Source organism: Galleria mellonella, unplaced genomic scaffold (assembly GCF_026898425.1).
Source record: "Galleria mellonella isolate WM207_F2 unplaced genomic scaffold, CSIRO_AGI_GalMel_v1 utg56, whole genome shotgun sequence".
NCBI lineage: Eukaryota > Metazoa > Arthropoda > Insecta > Lepidoptera > Pyralidae > Galleria > Galleria mellonella.
The window spans coordinates 978,367-998,584 of NW_026442117.1; the positions used below are offsets into that span (position 1 = coordinate 978,367).

At 38.6% G+C, this 20,218-nt stretch overlaps 2 protein-coding genes across 2 annotated transcripts in view; both read left to right on the plus strand.

The window, feature by feature from the left end:
- The window catches only part of LOC113512577 (embryonic polarity protein dorsal), a 57,122-nt gene extending 50,150 nt beyond the window's left edge, over positions 1 to 6,972 (plus strand). The window contains exons 6-8 of the mRNA XM_052899051.1: positions 2,147 to 2,376; positions 3,163 to 3,318; positions 4,453 to 6,972. Coding sequence (XP_052755011.1) covers positions 2,147 to 2,376; positions 3,163 to 3,318; positions 4,453 to 5,784 — 1,718 coding nt within the window. The 3' untranslated portion in view covers positions 5,785 to 6,972. The remainder of the gene's footprint in view (positions 1 to 2,146; positions 2,377 to 3,162; positions 3,319 to 4,452) is intronic.
- LOC128201635 (uncharacterized) lies at positions 6,101 to 19,400 on the plus strand. The gene is made up of 7 exons (XM_052899211.1): positions 6,101 to 6,118; positions 6,962 to 7,100; positions 11,613 to 11,654; positions 13,201 to 13,244; positions 14,417 to 14,884; positions 15,978 to 16,204; positions 17,148 to 19,400. The coding sequence occupies exons 1-6, from the start codon at positions 6,101 to 6,103 to the stop codon at positions 16,185 to 16,187; spliced, it is 921 nt and encodes a 306-aa protein (XP_052755171.1). The 3' UTR covers positions 16,188 to 16,204; positions 17,148 to 19,400.
- Positions 19,401 to 20,218: the final 818 nt, after the last annotated feature.

A 20,218-nucleotide genomic window follows, 5' to 3' on the forward strand; every position in this document is an offset into this window, starting at 1 on the left:
GCCTGTTTTCATTCTCATCTATCACCCTTCACTGGTGCAGCGCCAGCGTCCGTTAGCGCAGGCGGGGTTACCATACCATTTTTACCCATCAAAAAAAAAAAAAAACACGTGGCTTACGTGAGTTGGTATAGAAATTTATACTCATTAATTATTTTTTTTTTATAATTAAATCATTATCTCAATTGAACACTCATTTCTTTTTTATCACTTCTCCCAATTATTATTTGGGGTCGATGTAATATACCTCGTCTCGTTGTTAGCAATGCACCCTATCAGGTCGACCTCCACGCGGTTTCCTCTGGAAACCATCGTTATATCTAATGGAATTCGTCACAGTAGGCTAACTGATCTGCTTTCATCCTCACCTATCATCCCTCATTGGTGCCCCGTCAGTGTATACCAATAGCGCAGACGGGGTTACCATTTCATTATCACCCAATAAAAAAAAAAACTATTGGGTATAAAAATCAAAAATGCCCACGGTACATACGAAGGGTCGGTGCGGTGCGGCGCGGCGGGCAAACAATGCGGATATTTAAAGCCGAGCTATTTCTGTCCGCGACCGGCGGCGCGGTGCTCCCCGTCTGCGGTCGCCAGCGAGCGGCTTATCATCACGACTAAAAACCGAGAGCGTACCATGAAATGTTTACCGAAATTTCAGTGCCGAAAGAAACACAAAATTGATATTAAAATAACACGATACATACATACAATATATATATATATATATATATATATATATATAAAGATTTAAATTGGTATTTTGTAATTAATAATAATTTGTCGGTGAACGGTCTTATCCCAACCAGTCTGGAACAACATCTCAGACGGTTGGGATTCAGAGGCGGCTCACTCCCGGGAAAGATGCAGAAAGCGGTGCTCTTAGATTCTGCCCGCATTGTACGCCGGTTTCTCTCACTGGGGCCGTGAACCCGGGCCCGACTGTGCTTCTGCCGGGGGTTAGTTGTCATCTCCTCTCCTTAAGAGGGGAGATGTGATTTAGGTAAAAATTAAAAAAAAAATAGTTTGTATAATTAATAATGTAAAATTTTTAATTATTTAAAAGGAATTTTTAATCGTAATAACTGTAAACTATGGATATATATCTGACAAATAAAAGATTTATTATTATAACGTTTTAAAATATTAAAAAAAAAATATCATAATATTGTTCCTTTAGACTTTTATAGTGGGATTTATGATAAACGAAATGTTAAGTTCCATTTATTTGGCCGATTTCGATATAAACAAAAAGACTAAATTGATTGCGAAAATTCGGAATTTATTTCTTTATTTATACTTTATTGTACACAAAAAATTACAAACATACAATTTATTTAATATAAATTATATGTTTGTAATTTTTGAATAAAGATGTATATTACATGGAAAATGGAAATGTCGTTAAATTTTACAGTTTTACGTGAAACACTAACATATATATAGACAATCAGGAATCGATGAAACAGAAATCAAAATTCATTGTTTTTGGTATAGTAATAATAATGATTCTTTATTAAGTTTTTTTTAATGGATGATAATGGTGTGGTAACCCCGCCTGCGCTATCGGTATACGCTGGCGGGGCACCAGTGAGAGATGATAGATAGGTGAGGATGAAAGCGGGTCAGTTAGCCCATCGTGACGAATTCCACTATGATTAACCACGATGGTTTCGAGGAGGAACCGCGTGTAGCTCGACCTCATGTGGTGTATTGCTAGCAATGAGTCAGTTAGACCTAATTACTATAAATTATTATTAATTAGCCGTCGAAGATGTGGTGAGTGCGAAAACGAACCCATGTCTCCGACATGGCACCTCGAGTGTATATCGTCTGGTTTTTGGTGGGTACACCCCGGCCTTACGGGGGATTCCCACAGTACCCATTCGGCTCTCACAAGGTGTATGGGTCTGCATAAAGCATTTACAAGACGTTAAAAAAATACCCAATTACTAACAATCCCTTTCCCCCCTCTTTACTAAGGTTGCCAGGAGCCACTTTTTATATTTTACAAATTATTACAACTGTAATTATAGCTGGGTTCTTTCGACGTGCAACGCAACGCAATGTTTCATGTAGTAAGGATCCAGCCTACAGTGTCACATGTACTATTTCATCATTTTGTAAACATCACCTTTGTCCACAGCTCGCTATGCCCACAGAAACCAGCCCCAGAGCATCGATCTCAATGCAGTCCGGCTCTGCTTCCAAGTGTTCATGACCGATGATACGGGGAAAGTCAAGCAGACCCTCACGCCGGTAGTCTCTGATGTGATATACGACAAGAAAGCGATGAGTGAACTCCAGATCGCCCAGATCAGCCACTGTTCTGGGCCTGCCAAGGGCGGCACCAGGGTCATACTGCTCTGTGAGAAGGTACGTCGTATGGATTTGGTTGGGAAGTACGTGCCAATTAAAAAACTTGAGATAATTGACCTGCTTACCATTTTTTATATCATCGTGTTTTTTTTAATGGTTGATAATGGAATGGTAACTCCGCCTGCGCTAACGGCATACGCTGGCAGGGCACCAGTGAGAGATGATAGGTGACAATGAAAAGGCAGGTCAGTTAGCCCACCGAGATGAATACACTTGGAATTCAGCACGATGGTTTCCAGGGGGAACTGCGTGCGTCAACGTAATGGGCGACCTTCACGCGGTTTAGCAGGGTACTGCTAGTAATGAGACTGGTAGTCCGCATTACTAACAATTCCTTCCCCCCCCCCCCCCGCCCCTCCCCATATCATCGTGTTAGGTTGGGTATAAAAGATCTCTTTTAAAAATAAGCTCAACCTGGCTAATAAGATCTATCGCTCTTTTACTTTCTTAGAATGTTGAAATAAAATATAATACTATACCAAGCCGCCTGGCCAGCGAAATAGTAGTAGATTATACTCTTCTTTGCTGTGAAGTCCCAGCATAGAATAGGCCGTCCCTTCCTTTCTCGTGGGTATCGTAAGAAGTGACTAAGGGAGAGCGAAACATGGGCAGCAGCGTCTCTCTTAAAACATCTCCAAAGCCTCACTGCGGTTGCCAATTCGCCTGCCAAGCGTGGCAACTACTGGCAAAACCTTTGGGGAAGGCTTATGTTCAGCAGTGGACAGTTAAAAGCTTATATGATGATGATGATGTATAAATGGTAATGTGTGAATGTCGTTGCAGGTGAACCGCGAGGACACGGCGGTGGTGTTCTTCCAGGAGGAGAACAAGCGCGTGGTGTGGGAGGAGCGCGCGCACATCGAGGCCGTGCACAAGCTCGTGGCCATCGTGTTCCACACGCCGCCCTACCGCCACCCCGACACCGCCGACCACGTCACCGTCAGTACACGAGCCCGACAAGCTTCTTATTGTATCTATGATGTTATGCCATAATATAAATAATCATATTTTTTTCTCAAACACGTACAAGTACCTTTGTCCCATTCGTGTTTCAACCGTGAAATAGTTGTTTGCATGGGTGTATTTCGGTTTGAAGGGTGGCATACGGCGTGAATTTACTGGGTACAGAGGAATAACACCTGAGTCCTCAGGAATGGCAACGCATGAGGGGTATCAAAAAAAAAAAAAAAGAATAATCAAAATTGCCGTACTGGCCAGATACATACGGGCAGCGGCCGGCAAAAGTTGTATGAAAATCTATATCTGTCATGTTTTGCGGCCAGATAAATTACTATGTAAACTCATATCTGTCCTGTAATTTAAACTTTTACTTCGAAACATGGCTACGAAGGAGGTAACTAATAAAAAGTTTTATTTAAATTTCGAACTGGCATGCAAATAGAAAGCTGTTTATTGAAAAAAAAAAACAAAGGAACATTATGGCGCGTGAAAAATTATTATTCTTCGTTATTCGTCATTGAACTTAAAAAGTAAAATTGTATTTTTGATTTCCGCGCATTGTTTGAGAAAAGTACTACACAAGCCTTGGCCACAACTAGGCATTGATGAACTCACGTATGTGTGCCTCGACTACGCCTCGGCCCATATTTGCACGTTCGTCCATCAATGCCTCAGTTGCTTGCCGCTGCAGTAATGTACTAATAGTGAAATACTATGAAATACAAAAAAACTAGAAATAGAATCTAGAATAGAATCTAACACGTATTAAAATTCTAACGCGATGCGCGCTATCATCTTTGTGAGTGCAATGTTACAAGCGTACGAAAAATACCTACGAAGAAGCTCTATTGAGCGTGCGTTGTAGGTATTTTCGTCGTATGGATCGTAAAATTTCAAATACATTGCGCGACATCAAAACTAAGAATCGTTAATTAAATGGTTGTTGTACATTTACACTGGTAAAATAATCTGCTTTCTGATTCAGATCATTTATCTGAAACAGCTGTTTTCTTTTTGGCCATCGTTGTGCTTCAGTATTCAGTAATTTTATTGGCATATCGCGTCCGTCAATCGTGGAACGCAGCGTACGATTTGTATTTTGTTTGTGTACAGGTGCAACTGCAGCTGCAGCGGCTGACGGACAACGCGCGCAGCAGCCCCGTGAGCTTCGAGTACATCCCGGCGCGGCTGTGTCCCCCAGGTGCCCGCAAGCCGCTGCCCGACCTCGGCCTCCTCGCGCGCCTCCTCGATAGGCCGCAGCTCGCGCAGCCCATGACGCAACCCGCGACCGACGGACCCGACACCAACAACAACAAACCTTTACTCGACAACGACACCGCCCTCGTCAGCTCCACCAGCGACTCCCTCGACGCGTCCGAGGGCTCCGCCGCGATCGCGGACATCAACGGCAACATTGAGGACCTCTCGGAGCCCATGGAGGTGGTCCCGGACGCGAACGAGAAGAGCCTCGACGACCTCCTCGACCAGGTCGCGGAGCTCGACGAGATCTACTCGGAAAACCGGACGCGGCTCGAGAACGTGTCGTCGCTGAACAACGAGCACGACACCGACCTCGAGGACTTCAACGACGCCGGCACCTACACGAGCCTCCAGCTCGCGTTCAAAAACCCGGTGCCCATCACCGAGCCCGAGTACTTGCCGTACGAGGACGTGCAGGTGCAGTCGTACCGCGGCCCTACCATAGAGTTCTCCCCGCTGAAGCGCGAGCCGGAAGCGGAGCGTGCGCCGCCGCTGCCGCCCAAGCGCGTGCGCAAGCCCGCCACGGAACCATTCAAAACGAGCCAGACCTCCGTCGACGGCATCCTAAAGCCGGGCCGGCAGCTGCCCGTCACGCGCAACCCGGACATCGTAAAGCGCGATCGTACGGAGCTGTCGGTGGCTCGCAGCGAGCCGGCGCTGCCGCCGGTGAAGAAGCGCTCGTTCTTCTCGCGGCTGTTCCGGCGGAAGGAGAAATCTCCCGCGCCCAGCGTCCGTTCCGAGGGCGCGAAGGAGAAGAAGTCGAAGCCGGTCGGCCGCTCGGTCAGCAGCGTGTCCGGCGTGCGGCCGACCAAGTTCAAGTCGGCCGTGTCGCACACCTCGCTCAAAGACAACGCGTCCGGCACCGGCCTCAGCTACGCGGACAGCGTCACGCACATATCCCTTCACGGGGACGACAATGAGAGGTCTGCCTCCGCCTCGTCGCTGCGACGCCCGGCTAGTTTGGCTCCGCTGCCGCCGACAGATGGCGACACTATCTTGGTAGCCGAGAGTGTACTGGCGCTGGATGCGTCCGCCTTCAAGAAACTCCAGGATGACTTGGATCTGACGGAGGCGGAGCACTACGCTCTGTACATGGCGGTGGCGCCGCACGCGACCGTGTCCGAGTTCGACGAGACGAGTTGCTACTACTCGCCGATAGATGGCAGCAAATATCAAAACCAATGATCGCTCGAGCTTCCGAGGGTTTCGCACGGATAGCACTAAATCGAGGAAACATAAACAAAATCGCGACGAAAAATCGTATACTTATATTGTTGACCTTAAATTTTCTAGTCGTGAATATTTTTTAACTCATATTTTCTTTCAGTACTTAATAATCTAGACATTTTACGCGATTATATTAATACATAAAAATTATAAAGATACAAAAAAGGTACTGAATTTATTAATACGCGAAAATCGAAAATAATCGACGAATTTCTACCTGTAAACCGTTTCCTGCCGTTTCTATGCCAAATATAGTCTTACATTTTATAGCAAAATGTCGAGTAAAGGTTTGGTGAGTGTTTTCTATTAATAATGAGCTTGTATACCTTATATTTAATGTACTTGTACAATGTCCTTATCGTACCAACGAATATATCGAACAAATGTACACTATAAAAGAAATAGATTATTACAGTAGAATCTCGATTATCCGAATCAGGGATCTTACAAATAAAATCCGGATAATCGATTATATAGTCAAATCAAACAATAATTAAATTTTAATATTTTTATATTATTTACAGACTTTTTACATTTAAACAATACGATATAAAAAAAAGTACGAGCTATAAAGGTAATGGATCACATAATACCATTTCTAAATCGGTAATTAGAGTTGTGAAGAATAAGTCCGGATAATCGAATATTCGGATAATCGATGTTCGTATAATCGAATTTCTACTGTACATAGATCTATTCAACTCTAGGTTTGTCTGTCATAGACAAGAAATATTAACAAGTAGATTTAATATTTATAAACTTTTTCTTCTTTTTATTTTTATTAAGGATTAATTTTATATTTTCAATATTGACTCTATGAAATGATTTCACTACTGTGTAATGTTACTTAATTAATACTTGATCATTGTTATTTATTTTGAGAGATCTCTGCATAGACATGAATATTAATAGATGTAGCAACTGCACATTTTTTATATGCCATATTTTTTGCTGCAAATAGTACTTGAACTGTTGTTAAATTTCTCATCATAAAAAAAATAATTTATGTCGAACAAATTTACGTGTAGTTATCAGAAACTTCCTTATGGATGGTACTTTAGGAAAGATACGGAAAGGGATTATTTTTATGAAACATCACAGAAAGTCGAAAGGTTATGGCATATTTTTCAAATAGACTGGTGGCACTTGCGTCATCTATGTTATTAATGTCTATGCAGAGTGTCATGTTAATCTTTATGTTCTAGATTCGGGGTATATTGATAGTAAAAAACGCAAACGTCCGCCGTCTATATTACAAGAGTACGAACATGACAGTAAGTTCAATGCAAACAATTACATACATTTGTATGATGTATTTCTATTTCACAGCCTTCCCTTACGATGGGGTTCCCGGTGGAAACGCCACTAGTTGGCGCCACTCGCAACAAGTATACTCAACTGCCATTTGTTACATTTTTGTATTTATATTAGTATTTATATATTTGGAGTATTCTTCTATGTCGAATTACATATTCATATTGTCTATTGTAAACGTTTAAATTTAGAACACGTAACGGTTACATTTTTGGCAGCATTGCTTGAGTGGCGTATGGCGCCATCTGTTGACGCTTATACGAAAACCCCCATTATACCATTACATCTATGTGTTGGGGTGAACGGGTTTATAACGACTTTCATTGTATTTATTAATTGTGGGATTTATATGGTGACATTTTGTAATATATCTATGTATTAAAATTATGGGATTTGACATTTACCTAGTAAATAAGACCATTGTATCGCCTAACAATATTGTTATATAAGTATTGATTTATATTATATATTTCTTTAATATTAAGATAGGCTGATGGTTTTACTAACAAGCGAATAGTGTATTTAAACGTATCAAGGTTTACTTCTTAGTACTAAGAGTAATCTTGTATAAGGTAATATTTTTGTAATTACCTAATTAATTTACTACAATATTACTCTATAAGGTGAGTCTTCACTTAACCGTGCTAAACGCGTCACAGAGAGAAATCGTAAAACATTTCTAAATATCGTCAGCTCTTTTGGATGTTTCAGGTGGTCCACCATGAAATGAAATTCCGAATTTTTGGGCTCGATTTCGTGTTTTTGTTCGTACCGAAATCGACCCAGTAAATGGATCTTAACATTTCGTTCACCATAAATTCTATCCTAATTAGAATTAATTAATTAAAATAGAGGAGCGATATTTTAACATTTTTAATAAATTTAAACGCCATGTATTATGTGATTTTAACATCAAATTTCTGTTTCGTTCGTCGTCGAAATTTCGAAAATCATTTCGTGGTAGGCCTTAATGAGTTAATAGCTTGGGAAGAATTGGCGAAGTAGCTTATCCGGGTATTTCTACGCTTGGCCATCGTAAATCGGCTATTGTACGCGAGCTTGTGGTTAGTCCAGCCGAGCTAGACTAATTTAGAAGGCCAGAGAGCAAATTAGATTGCACGACAGGGATAATATTGATTCTGCAATCGCATTTTTCATTTAACGCGTTCGGAGATGATAAGTGTGCGTTTACCTTTAAAAGTTAACCTATAAAAAAGTAAAAAATATTTGTCAATGCATTAGGTGCTAAATTGATTCAAACTTTATTATCTCTGGCCGTCCATTTTTCGCGTATAACACTGCGAAACAGCATCATTAATTTCACGTTATAAGTATTAAAAAAAAAATGTATATTGTCTTTGGTGAATTGATGTTTTTTTTTTTTGTGTCTGTGACTAGACCTGAGAAAAGTTACCTATCTGTAGTCAATATTCTTTGAATTTATATCAATGGAGACTAGTCTTTGCAATTTTTATAAATTTGTTGAATTTCTATTGTCTGTTAGAACTTTCGTTGTGTCGTGGTTTATTCGTTTATTTATAGGTTATTTTTTTTTTTAATAATTAAGTAGACAAATTTATTTATTTCTATATTTTAATTATCTATTAGAAATTGTAATTATGGACGGATTAATTTATGTTTCACGTACCTCCCTAAATTATAGACTAATAATACCCTTTAAAGCAGCCTTTCTCAAAGTGGACGATAACGCCCCCTTGTGGGCGATGCAGGCCTAAAGAGGGGCGGTAAGAGACTCGAAAAAAGATGGGCGTTGTATAGGCTTGGGGGGTGATTTGTTGATCTTGAACTAATAGCAATTTTTAAATAGGTGAAAAAATTGGGGGCGCTAAAAAATAATTTATTCTCAAAGTGGGCAGTAGACAAAATAACTTTGGGAACCCCTGCTTTAAAGGGTTCGGAATATATCTATATAAATATTATAATAATAGTATAAAATTGATTATTAGCTTCAAGTGAAAATGTAACAGTGTAAAATATATAAAACACATATATATGTTTATATATTGGCTGAGAGAGTCGCTATGTCGTTCATAGCGCACTGCTCTGCAGTGCAAAGTGCTATAAGTACAAATTAATTTGTTTTCGCGTGCCCTCCAGGTGCTAATGTGGATATGTGTGTTGTTAACAAAATTTTGTTATACGAGAAAACTGTTTCAAAAACTATCAAATAACCAAGCTTTATATATTTATAAAATATACGTATATTTTATGGCGTGAATGTTATTTAATGTATTGTCCGGTGAAGGAATATTGTTATACGGTCCTATTTAGCGCTTTAATGTGCGTGCGCAATATAGTTACAGGCAGGGCACTCGCCAGCTACATAGTTTATGGTTTAAAACAATTCACGAAATGCTGAAGTTCAAATTGAGAATGGAAACCAATTTGTGGAGTACGCGAAGTTTTTGCTGGTTCCAATCCGGCTCGAAGGACCAACTCACATACGGCTTAAATTTAGTTATTTATTCCAGGGCCTAAATATACATGACTTGAAGCTTTTAGTAAAGTAGCTTAATTTATTTAAGGTTTAAATTTAATAACGTTCTCAAGTTAGTGAATTGTGAATCATTTAAACTGTGTAATTGACGCATGCGCAAGAAAAAAATCTGCAATATAAGACCGTACAATCATTGTTACTAATTCTAATTTTCTAAATTAATTCGAAATGCTCTAAAGAGCGTCCCCGTCGTCGGAGACGAACTGCCTTCTTTCACTGATCAACGTGTAAGGTAAATGCATCGCAACTATGACATACGATACATATCTTGAATTGTATAGAAGAATTATAAATAAAAAATAATAGTTTTTAGATAAATTTACATTGTAGCCGTTTAGATCCGATTATAAAGTGATCAGGGACAAAATGATGAACGTGAAAACGTGAGATCTACGGGTTGTGTCCTTTTGCCTCTGACCGTTTGTGTTTGTATTTAGACATTTTTACACTTTTATACAATATCCGGTGATTATTGTAGTGCTGAATGCGTGGCGTAAAATTATATATATATTAATATGCTAATAAAAAAATACTAAGTGTTCTTTTATTTTGATATTGAATGGAAAAAGGAACAAAGCACCCCGATATAGGCGAAGAGGTACGCAAAACGTTTTGTGGCATGAGTGTGTAACTGTAGTTTTTTTATTCCTTTGGCATAGTCTAACTTTGTTTTGGATTTTTTTTTTATTTATTTTGTTGTCACACATATTCATATTAGCAAGTGTTTGTCGTCGAATTGCATGATTTTTTCTTTTTTTTTATTTTATTTTGTAAATACGTCTATAATATTGTTTTTTTTTTTGTTTTTTTGTATTTTTCTGCTTTAACATAGTTGTTTGATATTACATAGATATGTTATGTCTAGGTTTTAGAACAGCATGCTTATTTGTACAGCCGTTTACTTTAATGGATCTAAGTTGAATTTTTTTTTAAACGAATTGAATCGACAGATTGTTCATTCAAAAACACCAAGCGTGGCAAATATTGGCAAAGCACCCCTCATGAGAGAGGCTTATGTCCAACAGTGGACAATTACCGGCTGATATGATGTGATTTTTTTTTTATAATTAAAACTAAATATAATAAAAAAATTATTACGATCTTATGATTTATTAAATGCAAAAAGAAATTTTCAAATTTTGTCGTTCCAGAGATTAGCGCGTTCAAACAAACAAACTGTTTCGCTTTATTGTATTAGTATAGATGTGTTGCCTGCTTTGTGTGGTGTGAATCCAATTGTAAATTGTTATATGAACAATAGATTCTAATGATTCTTTATTTTTTACCAATTTAAAAAAAAAGACTTGCCAATATTAGTTAATTTTTAACAATCGCGTTGTTTATATATATTTTAAATACACAATCGGGACTTAACGCGATGAAAAAGTCTTTACAAGTCTTAACGCGATGAAAAAGTCTTTACAAGTCAATAAGTCTTTACAGATAAATAGTGCCTACATACCAGTTGTTTTGCATTTCGACGTGGGTTGCATCACGCCGAAGTCACGGCGGAACGTCCACGTCGAAATGTCGGCAATAAAGAAAACAACTGGTATGTAGGTACTATTTATCTGTAAAGACTTATTTACTTGTAAAGACTTTTTCATTGCGTTAAGACTTGTAAAGACTTTTTCATCGCGTTAAGACTTGTAAATAGTACCTACATACTTGCTTTATTCAACATCATCATTTCAGCCATTATTCGTCCACTGCTGGACATAAGCCTCTCCCATAGACAGCCATAAAGAACGGTCCTGAACAACCTGCGTGCACTGACTCACTGCAATGCTTCTTTATTGCCGACGTTTATTTACTTGTAAACATCTTGTTAAGTCCCGATTGTGTATTTAAAATAATCAGTGCCAATTATTGTACATATAAAGTATATAAAAATGAAATTTACCATATTACTTCGATTGTTTGTTTTAATGTTTTTTTTTTTACTATTTTCCAGGAGGCTATGGTGACCAGAAACCAATCAAATCGGAGCCACGTGGTAAGTTTGCATTAAAAAACACTTTTACAATACTCTAGGTCAGGACTGTCTAAACTAAATAGGATCTAGGGCCAATAAAAATGACTAATAAATAATTGTGAATGTAATGTAACACACACTATTATATTTTATCTATATTCCTTTTTTTTTTTTTAAATTTTTTCTATGGAATTTCGCGGCTCACTTTTGACCACAACAGAATATCAGTGTTTTGCTCTTTTTAGGGCAAAGCAATAAGCTGAACTGTGGCCATTTTGTTTTATTGTGGCACACGCATGAAAGGAAAAAATTTTTAATTATTTTATGCATTTTGTTTCTATTTATTTTTTTATTTTTTGTATATTAGTTTTTTTTTATTTTTTTTTTTTCACTGTATTTATGTATATTGTTGTTTGTGTGCTGTAAGTAATGCAAATAAATTATTTATCTATCTATCTAAATTCATTGGGGGGTCGTAAAATATTTGTAAAAATAAAATGCACCTATAATATCATTCTTGTGTTATTGTATTACTTTTTCATTAATTTATCTTTAACAATTCTGTCAGTATGAACATCAATATTGGTTACTACCAAAAACATTTGGCTAGAAAACATTTGGCGGGCCGCATCAATTTACGCGGGCCGTGGTTTAGACAGCTCTGCAGTAGGTAATGAAGAATGAGAAAACACCAGCAAAGAATGAGCACACCCAAGTGTAAAAGAAACAGTGGCATAACTATAGGCGGCGTGGTGGGCCCGGTCGTTGGGCCTATCAGGTTTTTTTTTATACAACTTAGAATGGCAAACAAGCTGACGGCCCACTTGATGGAAAGTGGTAACCGTCGCCTATAGACATGAGCAGTACCATGGAAATAACAGAGTATACTGTTTCGCCCATGATACCCCCCATGCGCTGCCATTCCTGAGGACTCAGGTGTTATTCCTCCGTACCCAGTATATTCACGCCATATCCCACCCTTCAAACCGAAACACAGCCATGCAAACACAACTGCTCCACGGTAGAAACACGAATGGGACAGAGGTACCCAAGCAATCGACTTTTGTACAAACTCTCCCTCTGGAAGGTGGAGGTTTATGTCCAACAGTGGGCAGTTAAGGGCTGATAAGATGATGATAATTACTGGGATCTTTAATAGCATATCAATGCCCAATCTAGGGGACAAATGCTCGTAGCAAAAATGTGGGATAAACGATAAATTTCATGTATTTATTTAATTAAAACAAAACTAAAAATATACGTACCAATATTTTTTTTTACAATACAGGAGGCAAACGAGCTTGTGGCTCACTTGATGGTAAGTGATTACTGCCGTTTATGAGTACTCGTAATACCAGAAGCATTGCAGGTGTACTGCCGGCCTTTTAAAAAGGAATATACTCTTTTCTTGAAGGTTATGTTGTCGTATCGGTTCGGAAATACTGCTGCTGGAAGTTGATTCCAAAGAGTGGTTGTGCGTGGGAAAAAGTTGTACCAATATATTTATAAAAAAAGTGTGTTTCATAAATCCTAAATTGATTAAAAAAACAAATTTATTTCTTTTCAGATAAGACTTCGCCACATGCCCTTGGTACCCAGTACGGAGAGCAGGTAAATTGTTTAAAACATACATTACTTATTTTACTGTTTCTACCCTACCACGTTGGTTAACATTAATAGGTGGGGGAAAGGGATTGCTAGTAATGGATTCTAACTGACCCATTGCTAGCAATAAACCCTATCAGGTCGACCTCCACACGGTTCCCCCTGGAAACTATCGTGGTTAATTCTAGTGGAATTCGTCGTGATGCTAAGGCTAACTGACCTGCCTTTTCATTGCAACCTATCACCTCTCACTGGTGGTCCACCAGTGTATATCGATAGCGTAGGCGGGGTTTTTTTTTATTGGATGATAATGGAATGGTAACCCCGCCTGTGCTTTCGGTATACACTGGCGGGGCACCAGTGAAGGATGATAGGTGAGGATGAAGCAGGCCAGTTAGTCCATTGTGACGAATTCAACAAGAATTTTGCATGATGGTTTCCAGGGAGAACCACGTGGAGGTCGACTGAATAGGGCATATTGCTAGTAATGGGGCTGTCAAACTCCATTGCTGACAATCCCTTTCCCCCCTCGCAGGCCGGGTTACCATTCCATTATCACCCATTTAATATAAATAGGTATGTTTGACGAAATATAGGACATGTTTAGTGTTCTCTCATAGCGGTAACGAACGATGAACGTCTCTAACTACCTATTACTGGGATTACAGTCGTGAACATTTTTAATTATTTTCGACCGACTTATAAAAGGAGGCACCCTATTTTTGTCTTATTTTTTTTTATATTTAGAATAGAATTGAAACATTGCCAGTAAACATACAATTATAATAAAAAAAAAATATATAAATAACATATACAAAAAGTGTCCCATACTAGGCAAAAGGAACTGGTTCAGCTGATGCTGCGAGTGTCCCAGCGCAATGTGAACAGCTGCACAGCGCTGGTTTACAGCCAGTCCCTCTCTTAGCAAAACATAACCAAAGTGCAGGGTACCACTTTAAATTGCTTCTTACAAGAATTTCCCTATTTGTTACCTCAGAACTCCATCTGTATGTGCTGTAAGTGATGCAAATAAATTATCTATCTATCTATCTATCTATAACAGTACCATTAGATGGACCGTCTGTTCGTTTGCTTCCCTAACCATAAGAAAAGACAAGTCCATGTTAGTTTTTATATTAATAAAGATTCTTGAAGTATTTATACATTTTTTTTTACAGTGGTTAATGCCAGAGATGCCTGTCCCTGGCCCTTCACACGTCCAACATTCTTATCAACCCATGAATTGGTCTAGTCCTTCCTATAATCACCCTATGGCTCACTCGCCCAACCTCCAGGAGATGTCGCCCATGCACCCCGGCTCCCCAAACGTAGTGATGCACACAGCTATGCATTCACTATCGCCGAACCTTCAAGTTCCAGCGACTATGGGACAAGTGCCGTCCCCTATAGGTCAAGTGCATTCTCCTATGGGATCAGTACAGTCGCCCATGGGGCAAGTACAATCTCCGATGGGGCAAGTGCATTCTCCAATGGGGCAAGTGCACTCTCCTATGGGACAGGTGCACTCCCCTATGGGTCCAGTGATGCCGATGGACCAAGGCATGGGCCCAGTCAGTGGCATGTCTCCCGGGATGTCACACATGTCACACATCTCAACAATACATGTGGCACCAACATATACTCAGGTAAGGAATTATTTTTTAAATTAGTATTTACTAGGAAGTAATAATAAAATTTCCGTGTGGTCCCGGCATAGAGTAGGCTTCTTTCTTTCCCCTGGGATCGTAGGAGGCGACTAAGGGAAATTAGTGGTCGAGGGATGGGCAGCAGCGTCCCTCTCAAAACATCACCAAAAGCCAAACTGCGGTTGCCAACCTGCCTGCCAAGCATGGCAATTCATGGAAAAACTACCTTTATGGGTTAAGACTATGTTCAGCTGTGAACAGATGATAAATTTTTGACCTATAGAGAACTTCAAATGCCTCCGATCAAATTGTTTATAATTACTTCTCTCCATCCAAAGGTTGCCTGCAAGAGATCGCTCTTAGCGATAAGGTAGCCCATTGTTTTTTCATTGTGAATGTTTCTTGTAATTGTTTACATTTATAATAAGTTTACTGTTGTAATTTTTTTGGAGGAAACAATAGTATCTATCTATATTGACAGCAAGTAAGGTGGGCTGTATTTTATTTTTCTCAAATATGCTTGGAAATGTGAACAAAATTTTAACATTCTTCTTCGAGATCAATCAAAATTGCCGTACTGGCCAGATACATGCGGGCAGCGGCCGGCATAAGTTGTATGAAAATCCATATCTGTCGTATTTTGCGGCCAGATAAATTACTATGTAAACTCATATCTGTCCTGTAATTAAAAAATGGAATGACCTTTTACTTCGAAACATACCTACCAAGGAAATAACTAATACAAGGTTTTATTTAAATTTCGAACTGGCTTGCAAATAGAGAGCTAAAAAAAAAAACAAAGGAACATTAATAAGTAAAATTGTGTTTTTGATTTCCGCGCATTGTTTGAGAAAAGTACTATACAATTCTTGGCCACAACTAGGCATTGATGGACTCACGTATGTGTGCCTCGACTACGCCTCGGCTCACATTTGCACGTTCGTCCATCAATGCCTCAGTTGCTGGCAGCTGCAGTAATGTACTATTCCGATAAAGTTAAAGATTTTCCATACATCTACCTGGCACAGGTTGCTAGTGCTGTATTAAAACAAACTGGTTATTGTATGCGTGTGTTGGCGTGGTGTGCTGCCAGATGGCGCCTGCGCAGCCGCCGCCGCAGCCGCTGGAGAGCGCGAGCAGCACGCCGTCGCTGTCGGCGCTGCTGGCGGAGGGCCGCGAGCTGGCCACGCTCAACTCGGGCGACCTCGCCAACCTGTCCTCGCTGCTGGCCTCCGCCGACCGCTCGCCCGACCTCAGCGACAGCCTGAACCGCCTCTCCACCAGCGACCTGCTGCAACCCTAGCCCGCCCGCCGTGCACGGTAACTACTCGTACCTCGCGCTAATCATTCATCATACACGGGGCCGCCTGAACATCAGCGCTGCATATATATATATATATATATATATATATATATATATATATATATATATATATATATATATATATATATGTTATATATATATATATATATATATATATATATATATATATATATATATATATATATACAACAGAGGGAGACTTTGTACAAAAGTAGTTTTTTTTAATATTTTTTTTTTTCATTATTTTTCAGAGTGAAGCAGTTGTGTTTGCATGGCTGTGTTTCGGTTTGAGGGGTGCGATATGGCAGTGAATTTACAGGGTATGGAGAAATAACATCTGAGTCCTCAGAAATGGCAACGCGTGTAAGGTATCATGGGCGAAACAGTATACTCTGTTATGTCCATGGTACTGCTCATGTCTATAGGCGACGGTTACCACTTTCAATCAGGTGGACCGTCAGCTTGTTTGCCATTCTAAGTTGCATAAAAAAAAACTTTGGTTCTTTTGAGGATATGCTCGTTTCGGATTCTATCACGCAAAGAGACTCCAAGCATAGTCCTTTCCATAGCCCGCTGAATAATTTGAAATTTTTGCATACGGCAATGTTTTTATTTACTACAGGTAAATTCAAATAAAGCTAATTCTTTTTTGATGGGTGAAAATGGTATGGTAACCCCGCCTGCGCTAACGGGATACGCTGGCGGAGCACCAGTGAAGGGTGATAGATGAGAATGAAAACAGGCCAGTTAGACCATCATGATGAATTCACCAGGAATTAACCATGATAGTTTCCAGGGGGAACCGCGAGGAGGTCGACCTGGTTGGATATATTGCTAGCAATGGGATTCTCAGTCTCCATTACTAACAATCCCTTTCCCCCCAATAAAGCAATTTATCTGTATATACAATTTGAACAGCTGTTATTTTGTACCATAAAGGTGGCATCGGATTGTCGCACGTCTCGTGTCGCGGTTACTGTCGCCTATGGACCACTGCTTCAAGGATATCATCGTCGACTGCATGTTACTGGCCGGTTATAATTGAGTTTGTTTTTTTAATGGATGATAATGGAATGGTAACCCCGCCTGCCGCTATCGGTATACGCTGGCGGGGCACCAGTGAGGGGTGATAGGTGAATAATGAAAAAAGGCAGGTCAGTCAGCCCATCGTGATGAATACACCTGGAACTCAGCACGATGGTTTCCAGGGGGAACCGCGTGGAGGTCGACCTGACCCTATATTATATATACCCTATATTGCTAGCAATGGTACTAGTAGCCCGCATTACTAACGATCCCTTCCCCCCTAATTGAGTTTGTTAACTTATTTCACTATAACAAAATTAACACTAAACCTACAGACATTCAAAACTCTTAACCAGTCAAAAGTGGTTTTGACTGCAAATTTGAGATTTTTTTAATGGGTGATAATGGAATGGTAACCCCGCCCGCGCTATCGGTATACACTGGCGGGGCACCAGTGAAGGGTGATAGATGAAGTCAGCCAATCACGACGAATTTGACGATAATTAATTATGATGGTTTCTAGGCGGAACCGCGTGCAGGTCGACCTGACAGGGTATATTGCTAGCAATGGGGATTAGCGTCCCCATTACTAGCAATCCTTCTCCCCCTGCATAAGGAGTATTAGCAGTATACATGAAATATGTAATAAGCCATGTTGTGTACATTTGTTGTAAATTATAATTAGGGATTAAATTGTCCCATCGGGATATCTATCTGTGCTATTATTAAGTGCTTTAGTTGTTAGGAAAAAAAAGTAAAAAAAAAAATAAATAAAAATCTATTTTAAATATCGATGCGTGAGTCTCATGATGTCAGGGAGGTTAAAATAGCAACACTTTAAATGTATCCTACTTTTTTTTTTTTTTTTTTTTTTGTAAAGATAAAGGAGTTCGTTTCTGAGGCGTCATTTCTCTAAACTTTATCAATATAGGTGATCAATCATATATGTTTAAAAAATATACATATATCATCAATATAAAAAAATAAATATATATATATATATATATATATTGTATCAGTTACAGAGAATTGCATTATCATCGAATATCATGGATTGTAAGTCATTAAAAAAATAAGTGCTAAACCGGTGTGAGTCACCAGTATTTAATAACAATAAATACATATTTATCGCTTCTTTTTATTACAATAGTAACTTCTTTTTTTTTTTTTTCATTGGATGATAATGGTATGGTAACCCCACCTACGCTAACGATATACGCTGGTGGGGCACCAGTAAGCGATGATAGGTGAGGATGAAAAGGCAGGTCAGTTAGCCCACCGTGATGAATACACCTGGAGTTCAGCACGATGGTTTCCATGGGGAACCATGTGGAGGTCGACCTGTTAGGGTATATTAAGCTACCAAGCCTATTTCAATTACAAAGTGCTATTCTGAATAGTATTTGTGTTTAGTAAACAATCGAATGAGTATGTCTCGTAAGCGCATTTGCCTGTAACTACGAAATTACAGTGGTCCCTTCATCGTAGTTATATTTGAGGACGACTGTATTTTAATTTTTTTTTATACAACTTAGAATGGCAAACAAGCTGACAGCCCACCTGATGGAAAGTGATAACAGTCGCCTATAGACATGAGCAATACCATGGACATAACAGAGTATACTGTTTCGCCCATGATACCCCCCATGCGTTGCCATTCCTGAGAACTCAGGTGTTATTCCTCTGTACCCAGTAAATTCACGCCATATCCCACCCTTCAAACCGAAACACAGCCATGCAAACACAACTGCTTCACGGTTGAAACACGAATGAGGCAGAGGTAAAGTAATCGACTTTTGTACAAAGTCTCCCTCTGGTAAATTTGATAGCTTCGTAAAGTTATTGTTTAATGGACTAACTAAATTTATAATTTATTAATTAATTGTTTAATTTGAACTTAAAATCTATTACAAATTTTGTTTATTATGATGCATGTAGTAAAGATTTGGCTGTAACGTGTATTTAAAAGATTTAGATTAATGGCGCTTCCGAATCGAAACTTATTGTGGATATAAAAAAATAAATTCTTTCCAGAGTCAGACAGTATTTTAGCCCTCCTGCGTATATTTTTGTAATACGATTTTAATAATTATACTCATTATGGTTATTCATTGATACAACGCCCTTTATAAATGTTTTTTTTTTTTTTCTAACACACATAGGAAATACTTCAGGCACTTTTTTTTTGTATTGCTTTATTTTTTAAGGGAATATTACACGATCATTGTTATTGAATTACATCTAGAATATTATTTAAAATTTTAACTTTCAATGTAATTATAAATTTAGCAACCCAGTGAGATTACTTATTTTCGCCCCTTTTTTTTATTGTTTCAATTATAATATATATATATATATATATATATATATATATATATATATATATATATATATATATATATATATATATATATATATATATATATTATATAATTTTATCTTCAACCATAATCGCTACGTAATGCTAAAAATTATTGTCTATGAATGTTGTTATTTTTTTTTTATTTTATTTTATTAATATTTTTTTAACGTGCATCGCTAAGAGATTAATATCTCTTGATACTTAACAAATTGACGTAACTATTGTATGCCAATACCGTTTCTATTGAATTAGAAACGACTATATGGAATGGGTTGTATAGGTTGTACCGACTTCAAAATAGGAGGTTCTCAATTTAAAAATAATAAATTATAATAATATAAAGTTGATTGTAATTATGGGTAGCAGGGTTATAGACGGTTCGATACGCGTAGAATGACGATGGAAACAAACTGTCAGAGTGTTAATTGTGATTTCAATAATAAATTTATAAGTGTTAAACGTACGGTTGACAGAATAAAGAGGATTATAATGCTATATTGAATCTGAACTTGTACATATTAATTTTGTAGTTGTCTGTTTGATGAATGGATGCGTCCAATCATGAATATTTCCTCATGTCTTAACATTGATAGGGGTCAAAGCGATGCAAATAATACTAAGG